Source organism: Muntiacus reevesi, chromosome 2 (assembly GCF_963930625.1).
Source record: "Muntiacus reevesi chromosome 2, mMunRee1.1, whole genome shotgun sequence".
NCBI lineage: Eukaryota > Metazoa > Chordata > Mammalia > Artiodactyla > Cervidae > Muntiacus > Muntiacus reevesi.
The window spans coordinates 88,683,458-88,692,648 of NC_089250.1; the positions used below are offsets into that span (position 1 = coordinate 88,683,458).

General features: G+C 46.4%; 1 protein-coding gene across 10 annotated transcripts in view; it reads left to right on the forward strand.

Annotated features, from left to right (window-relative positions):
* Nucleotides 1-8,819, forward strand: part of SIPA1L2 (signal induced proliferation associated 1 like 2) — a 233,150-nt gene extending 224,331 nt beyond the window's left edge. For all 10 annotated transcript variants that reach the window (XM_065922299.1, XM_065922302.1, XM_065922298.1 and 7 more), the window contains 3 exons: nt 2,889-3,012; nt 4,214-4,295; nt 7,556-8,819. In XM_065922299.1, coding sequence (XP_065778371.1) covers nt 2,889-3,012; nt 4,214-4,295; nt 7,556-7,702 — 353 coding nt within the window. In that variant the 3' untranslated portion in view covers nt 7,703-8,819. The remainder of the gene's footprint in view (nt 1-2,888; nt 3,013-4,213; nt 4,296-7,555) is intronic.
* The last annotated feature ends 372 nt before the right edge of the window (nt 8,820-9,191 follow it).

Below are 9,191 nucleotides of genomic sequence, written 5' to 3' on the forward strand. Positions count from 1 at the left end.
CTACTGGAAACTGTCACTAAATTAGTCATTTTACAAAGTAGTTTAGTGTCTGTACTTAATCAAGTAGCATTCTAGTTGCATTTTAACCTCCCAAGCTTTTTGGATTCAAAGTGAAATCTTCTTTGTGAAATTACATTGTTGGCAAAAGTCTATTTTTGGCTTCTTGCCTCCTGACTGGTAGGACCTCGTTTCTCCCCAAGGAATGTTTGAATGGCTGCCAGTAGTAAGTTCTGTTTCTTCAAATATGTGGGTATTTTATCAATTAAGGTAAAAATAGATGAAGCAAGCCAAGATGTTTTCATTGAAATATTTAGACTTGATGATCAGAACCAACTATATTAAGAAAGATAGAAACTAACTGAATTATCACTGGGTTGCATAAAATGTGGATGTCAACAAAACTCTCTTAAAAAGTGAGAAAAATAAATTCTTTCTTTTCTTTCATTCCTTTTGCTCAGTAGTTAAATTCACTGTGAAATAAAAAATGTGTCTGCTGTTTTTGTTTTTTTTTTTTAAGTGGTAATCATTTCCTGATTCAGAGCTGTCACAGGACAGAAGGTTATCTTGGCACCCTGACAGCCCAGACCCCCCACCCTTCCCCAGAGCCACTGACCCCCAGCCTGTGCACCCATCCTTCCTGCCCCATCTCTGCTGGTCACATCTCATCAGGCATAAAAGCAGGCAATACCCAAATTATGCTGTTAATCTTTTTTTCAAAAGCTTCTTTATTTTATATTGGAGTATAGCCGATTAACGATGTTGTGATAGTTTCAGGTAGATAGCAAAGGGACTCAGCCATACACAGACATGTATCCACCCTGTCCCCAACTCCCCTCCCATCCAGGCTGCCACATGGCGGGAGAAGAGCTCCCTGTGCCTTACAGTCGGACCTTGATGGTTATCGATTTTTACTATAGCAGTGTGTACATGTCCGTCCCAAACTCCCTAACTGTCCCTACCTCATCCTTCCCTCCCCAGCAGCCATAGGTTCATTCTCTATATGCTGTTAATCACAATTAAATTACCAATTATTTCATCAGATGTATAAATGCTACTAGTCTATCAAATTGGGAACTTGGCTATCTCTCAGGAACATATAGTTGTAGAAGCTCTATCATCCCATAGAAGATGCAAAGTGTGGGATGGGCCCTTAAGCCTTTCTGGAATGTTGATTGAAGGACCCCTGAGTACCTGTCAGCAGGCATTGAGGAGTCATGATGGAGGAAAGGGACGTGCGGCTGGGAACCTGCTGTATGCTCCTTCAGGTGGGGTGCTCAGCACGGCACCCTGGCCCTGCAGCCTGGCTCCTTCCAGGGCTTCTGGCAGCTCCACCATCCTCTCTGATTCACAGGCTGTGTGGGACCCTCCAGAAACCACCAGCCAAGCAGGTAGCTTCATTAGGAGACGCAGCCAGCAGACAGGGGGAGACGTAATAGGTTAAATTAAGCACAGAGCACCCATGTCACGGACCCCAGTGTGGTTTCTCAGCCAGTAATCAGATCATGTGAAAAAGCGGCAGCAGCGCTAATGCACCTGCTGCATCCCTCAGAGTCCAACTGCAGGTGCGCTCAGGCACGGCGTGTGGAGGGGGAGTCAGCGTGGATGATGAGATGCATCCCTGGACCTCACCTCCACCTTGCATGGGTGGAGGGTTTTCTCTGCATGCCTTTCAGCATTTCTGGGCCAGTGTTCTTGCGTTCAGCCCTCAGAGCCGGGCCAGTCTGGTGCCCATTTCAAAGAATATCACCTTCCCTTTCCTGCCCAGCTCGACATTCAACGTGAAGTCACTGGTGCCGGGAACAGAAATGGCCCTGTGCTGTTTGGGGGTGGGGGCGCGGGGACGGAAAGTAGTCATGCTGATCATTGCTGCACGTGCTGCAGATCTCCCTCTAAAGGTTTTAGTGAGAGTATTTGCTTATCTCTCTCACTACCAGCGTCTTCACCTTCAGGGAATGGGTCATTCAAGCAGACCCGAAATGCTCACACCTTCCTGCAGCTGGATTGACCTCTGTGTGACATGCAACTTAACTGTTGTGCATGACAGCTGTGTGTCCAGCCAGGACCATCACATGTGAAACGTACACTCTGACCACATTCTTTGGCATTGTATTACAGCCTCTCAGGGGCAGTTCTTAACTTCACACAACATATACACACTGGCAGACATGCACACACTTACACACATCTGCAGATATGCACACATGTATACAAATGTGTTTTTCTTAGGACCCATCACCTGAGCCTTACATGTACCCCCAGAGGCTCTCAAGTGAGGAGAGATATTACTGTTCAAAGGAAAATTCTAAATCTTATTTCAGGTCTTGACTCAGATGAAGAACTTGGGCTCCTCTGTCATCACACATCCTATCTAGGTGACTGTTTGGGGCTGATTGTGGGTGCTCCATCCTCCATAACCTTTCCTTTCTGTTTCGTTATCTGCACGTGTGCATGGTTATAGAAGCGCGGAGGGTTGGGGATGCACAGGGTGACATGTCCGGGCCATCATGTCTCAAGAATGCTCTCCACGTCTGGAGAGAGGTGCCTTTTCTGGGTTCTGTTCATCACCCAATGCCGTTCTTTCACACCCAGTGACAGCTTTGGCGTTTCTTGGGATGTGCACAGAAGAAAGATTGGCTGTAGCAAACCCAGTGTCTGCTTGTTGTCCCATGGCTGTGGTGTCTGTGTGCCATGCAGCCCAGCAGGACAGCCGATCTGAATGCTTGCTGATTGTCAGGAGCTTGCCTGAGTTTGCTTTTGTTTTCTTTAAAACAGGGCAGTGACTGGACGGGGGGAGGGGCAGATTTTATTTAGAAACTGTTCATTTCCACCAGGAGACCGTGCCTTGCAGGTATTCCTAACTCTTCTGTCTGTGTGTCTCCCCTCCCCAGACCAGAGAGTGGCGTCCTTCTGTACCCTGACAGACATGCACCCCGAGCAGGACCTGGAAGGGGCCCAGGAGCTGCCTTTGTGTGTCGATCCTGGCAGCAGCAAAGATTTCATGGATCCAGCTGGGTATGTGACCCCTGTGGTGTGCCTCCTTCCCATGTCCCAGGCCCCAGCAATTAACAAAAGCTCAGCCCAGAGCAGCCAGGAAACCGTTCCACCTGTCTTCACCTAGTCCTGAAGGACCCAGAGAAGGGACTGAGCAGGCCTGACTCTGCTTCTTTCCCTGCTGGGCTGGATGGAGCTTGTGCTCCACGGGTGAGCCCTGCCTGCCAAGACGTGTAGCCCATGCCCTGGATGGTGAGGTTGAGCTCCCGAGTGGGAGGGGGTGGCCCCAGTCAGTGTCTGCCCCCTGATCACAGCAGCAGCACTGGCCAGGGACACCTTGCTGACCACCCTCGCTCTGCCAGGCTGCATGTACTCAGCTCCTGAGCACACATGCTCCCCTCAACCCTGGACCTCCACCCAGCCCCTCACCTCCCACTGAAGTGTGCCAGGAGCCAGCTGTCTCTACCCTTGTGTTCTATTTGTTCTTTTTTTAAAATACTTCTTGCTGCACCACACAGCATGTGTATCAAGGAATTCATCACCAAGATGAACATGCAAGTTGCTGATCACTCAAGTTGATAGAAGAGTTGGAATTAGGAGTGGATGGCACTGAGAAAGAAAGTAAGTTGGGGAGCTAAGGCTCCCCAACTCGGGATTGAACCCATGCCCCTTGTATGGGCAACACAGAGTCCTAACCACTGGTGCACCAGGGAAGTCCCTCTGTCCCTGTGTTCTTGATGTGTTCATCACCCACAGAGTGTTACTTTCTTTCTCAGTGCCATCCACTCCTAATTCCAACTCTTTTATCAACTTGAGTGATCAGCAACTTGCATGTTCATCTTGGTGATGAATTCCTTGATACTTTCTTAATAGAGAAAGGCAAATTGGGGAAATTGAGTCTCTTTGGTTCCCAGGACTTGATTCTGGTCTGCCTAATCTTGGCTACCTAAATGCATTTAGATCATCTATCTTTTGTTTTCTTGTCAATGTATATGCCAATAGAGATTCTGAAGCCCCTTTTAAGTCAAAAGCAACCCAGGAGGGATTTTCCACCAAAGCAGTGACATGTTGACCTGCAACATCTGACATCATCTTATTTACTTTCTTGCTGTGCTCTCCGCACATGATAGAATGTCTTGCATGAAAACATTGCCAACTTTCTGAATGCCCTGGCTTGACTTCAGCACTCTTGAGTTGTTCTAAGTCATTCTTTCCTTGCTAGGGAGCGGTCTCCATCCACACTGACTGGGAAAGTCAACCAACTGGAGTTGATTCTTCGGCAGCTGCAGACAGATCTTCGGAAGGTAAAACAATCAATTGGAAGTTCCTGCTCAGAACTCTGTCTCTTATACAATCAACCCCTTTTAACTACTAGGAATAAAAAGAAAGACACTTGACAACAATAAGTGCCCTAATCAAAGCCCAACAGTAAATGGGAATGGAGACACCCAAGGTCTGACTCCATCTCTTGCCCACGGCTACTCTATTTTATTGTAGGAGACACAAGATCCAGTAGATCTGACTGAACGAGGATGAGCCTTTAGGTAGGTGGTCTTCAGAGTGAGGAAGACACGCAGCATACTAGCATTTGTCAATTCAGTGGACTATCAGTTATGAGTTGACCTGAAAGGAGTTAGTTGGTGCCAGGAAGCCTGGTCTCCGCAAGCTTTTGCCCCCACAGTGAGTCAGCGTCTTTTCTACCCATCAACCTGTGTGTGCTCAGTCCTCAAAAGACATGCCATTGTTTATTCCTTAGACATTTTCTGAGCTCTTGTTGAATTATCAGTGCTGGCTGGGTAGCTGCTTTGCTCTCCAGGAAAATGAAATGGGGTACAGTAGCTGGAGGGGGATAGTTGGGTGGGGAGGGTTCTGTTGGTGAAAGAAGGGAGAAGTAACAGCTGGCCTGAATGCTGGTGGAAATAACTCAGTTGGGAGGGAAATAATGGTGGGAGTAAAGAGTGTAATGTCCTAAGCCTAACAAGGAGGGTGTAGCCCCAGATGCAAGTAGGGACTATTCTCAATAGTTATCAGAGCAGAGTGTGTGTGAGTGGTTCATACATGAGTGCAAGTCTACCTCAGAGAGATTGCAGGTTTGGTTCCAGACTACTGCAATAAAGTGAATATCATGGTAAATTGAGTCACATGAATATTTTGGTTTTTCAGTGCATATAAAGATTATGTTTACACTGTACTGTACTGTAGTCTAGGTGTGCAATAGCATTATGTCCACAAAAACAGTGTACATAGCTTAATTAAAAAATACTTTATGCTAAAAAGTGCCAAAACAATTACAGTAGTAGCACTGAAGATCAGAGATCACCATAACAAATGTAATAATAATGGAAAAGTTTGGAATATTGGGAGAATTACCAGATGTGACACAGAAACATGAAGTGAGCAAATGCAGTTGGCTAAATGGTACTGAGAGACTTGCTTAATGCAGGGTTGCCACAAACCTACAAATTGTAAAACACTAGGCTGCAAAGCCTAGTGAAGTGAGGTATGGCAGTAGTCCAAACAGAGACAGGTTGACAAAGTTCTCCTCTGGTTTATTTCTTTATTCCAGAACTGAGGGTGAACAATGGGAAAGAGGGTGAGAGATATCAGGATGGAGGGAGGGTGTAGAATGGAGGGTAACTGGGTATTTGGTTGGATTATAGCATAAATTAGGTGTTTCCTCCAGCATGGTTGACCAGCTGTCCAGTTTACCTGATGGGTTTAGGACACAGAACTTTTAGAGCTGGCACTGGGAACATCTCAGACCTACTGGGATGGCTGGTAACTCTGTTTCCCGATAGGTGTCGAATAATTGGAGAGTTGAATTTAACCAATATTAGAGTTATGCAGTTTGTAAAGGATATGATTAAACTGAGGGACTCAGAGTCTAAGCTGGGTGAGAAGGAATAATGTCCCTGCGGTGGGTGTCAATGGACAGTGACCATAAGGCAAGAGTGGTGGATTAAGATCATTTTTGAAGGGTGGATACTGGAGAAATTATTTTAAAAAGACAACAGGCAGTGATCAGGCAGTATGGACTTGAAACATTTAGGAACATGTGCAGTTATCAATAATAGCTTCAAGGTCCAGGATATGGCTGGGGCGGGGTGAGGGGCAGTGAGGAGGGTGGGCTTAAGATCACAGAAAGGCTGAATCATATGGAATGTCTGTTGGGTCTTGAAATCATTAACAGACATGATGAATGGAGAAGGAAAGAAGAAAAATGAACCATGTTCTAGAATCTTCCAGGATGGGAAGGGCTGGAGATATAGCTGACCATGGCAGAGAGTAGGGGTGCCAGGTCTTAGAGCCAGTGTCTTGGGATTTTAGGGGAGAGCAATCATCTGCCGGGGCAGCAAGGGCGAGGTGTTGGCCTGCCTTGCCTCTAAGCTCTGTGCTCTTCAGAACAAGCCCTCACCCTTCTGAGCTGCTGGGAAAGCAGCATCCCCAGGAGAGACCCAAGACTCATTTACAGCTGAAAAGGAAAGGAACGCTCAGGGAAGAAGGTGTTGAGAGTATAGAAGGTTTTAGTGACAGGACACACTCCGTGGGTAGAGGAGAAGGACTGGGGGTCATGAGAGGCCGGCAGCTGGGCTGCAGCAGGGATGTCTGACCTGTTTCGGCATGAAAGCCCCAGAGCTTGGGGAGAACAGGAGCTTGAGCCTCTTGTGACCAAGAGAAGACCAGACTTGAGTGGGCTGAGTTAGCAACCAGTCCTAATCCAAGCGTCCTCTTGAGACTGGTGTCTTTGTTCATTAGATGAGGCAAGTGGTGTTGGGGACGGGTTGTGGAGGGACAGGAAAAGGGAGCAGACATCAAGGACAGGACCAGACATGCTGAGGGGGCCAGTCTCCTGAAGAGCCTGAGCTCCCAGCTCACTGCCGCAGGTGTGTCTGCGGTGTTGACAATCAGGTCACCTCCCTGTAAAAGCAGCACTCACCGTGAGGATGACCCCCCACCTCCTCTTCCTCTCTGGGTCAAGCATCCCTTTCAGCATTTGGGAGCTCAAATTTGTCTTGTACATTTTTCTTTACTGTCTATTAGAAACTCTGTATGTGATTCTTCAGAAAAATCTTGATTATTTGAACAGTTTTTAGTGGCGCACTTTGAAGGTTATTATGGAAATACAGCTTCCCAGGAAAGCTTTCAGATGAGATGAGATGGTGAAAACCAAGCCCACAGTCAGCAGCTCTACGGATTCTGACTTGTCCAATAAGAAGGCATGCCATGGAAGCTCTGTCCTCCTATCCAAGGCTACACCTCTTCCCAGGCCCCCTTTTTCAGAGACAGGATGATAGAAACTGGTTAATCACCTTCCTATATAACAGCTGTCTTGGCTCCTGTTGGGAACAAAGTGGGATGAAAGGAAAGAATATTCTTAGTTACTTATTCTCACCCTCATTTTTGGAGAAGCCAGAACAGGCAGTCAGATCCCCTCTGCCCCCAAGAAATGAATAAATAAATCTATAAAATACCTAAATAGGGATAGAAGTGCTCAGACTGCAGCTGGTAGGAGAGACTGTGTCTAGCAAGTGCATGACTGTTTGTCTCCATCCCCCTCTCCCAGGAGAAGCAGGACAAGGCAGTGCTACAGGCGGAGGTACAGCACCTGCGGCAGGACAACCTGCGGCTGCAGGAGGAGTCGCAGACAGCTGCGGCCCAGCTGCGCAAGTTCACAGAGTGGTTCTTCAACACCATCGACAAGAAGCCGTAACCAGGCCACCACCCACCAAGGGACCCTGGGGAAGCCCGGAGTCCCTTCATAGTCGCCAACATGTGGTTTCTTGCTGTGCTTCTGGCCCATCGTAGCTGTGTTTGCTGTCCCACTCTGTTTAGCACCATGCCCCCAGCAGGACAGGGAGCCACTGTGTGACCGCAGAGAGCAACACCCGTGAAGATGAATGTAATGCTGGTGTCGAGATGAATGTAAACTCTGGTGTCAGTGTGGACCTTTCAGGCTCTGCTGAAATGGAGCTCTGTGTGGGCTTACCTCACAAGGGATGATGGTTGGGCTTTATGTATCAGGTGACCCGGTAGAGATATTAAAGCAGTTTACCATAGTTTGGGCTTTAGAATTGTAAAATAAACATGAGAACAAATAATCAGACATATACTTTAATGTTAAAGGTGCTCTATTTTTTTGGATGTACAGTAGTTTTATTTCCACAGCCACATTATCATAGCAATAAGAAAGAAGCAGATGAAATAGTTGGAAAAGCCGTGTCGGGGCAGGGGGGACAGAAAAAGCACTGATGTGTCTAACACGAGTTCAAATGCAGTTCCTTTAGAGACTTATTTATTTGCAGGAGCAAACGGTGCCTGAATATTAACAGTGTTCTGATTTAAAAAAAAAAAAAGATTCATATGCCTTGTAAATGGCTCACTGAGTAGTCACTTCAACTCTTAGTTCACTTTTGTATAGTTAATGCTCTGTTGAGAAAAAGCATCAACCTGCTTACTTACAAGAGCTCTCCTGTGTGCCGTGAGCCAGCAGAATCACTTGTACAATGCCAAATTTGTTTATCTTTGTACAGAAGCTTTGATGAAGTGTCTTGTATTTAACACCCTTATTTAAGCTTATTTAACCTTAAATTGTTAATTTTATAAACTTTGGTTTCACCTGCACTATGACGGAGGGCAGTGTAAGGTGGCAGAGGGCTCAGAAGAGGCTGAGCTTGCCAGAGCAGAGTGAGGAGCGGGGCCGGACCTTCTAACAACTGGATGCTGCTAGTAACAAGTTGTTTGTATTGCTTTACCATTTTTAACTGTTCTATTTGAGATGAACGTACATTTTGCTTTTTTTAATAAATGTTTAAAATGAGTCCACACAAGGAACAGTGTTGTCAGGTGACTGTAGACTTTGATGCTCTGATATGTCAGCAATCTGAGTGTATGAGAATTTATTCTGGGTCATTTAGGACCTTAATCTGTACTGAGTACTACGTAGCCTTCTTACAGAATCCCAACCTGATTGAAAGTAGAGTTACTAGTAGCGGTTAATGGTTGCCACGTGCCAGACCCTGTTCTTTGCACTTTTCATCCATCTCATTGAACCCTAGCATTACCCTTCGTAGGTAGGTGCTGGGATTCCCATCTTACAGCTCAGTAAACTGAGGCTGAAGCCAGGCAGATGCTTTTGCTTTACAGGGTAACCAAGCAGATACAAAAGTTGATGTTATTTAGAGAAAACAAAGGAAGTTGAT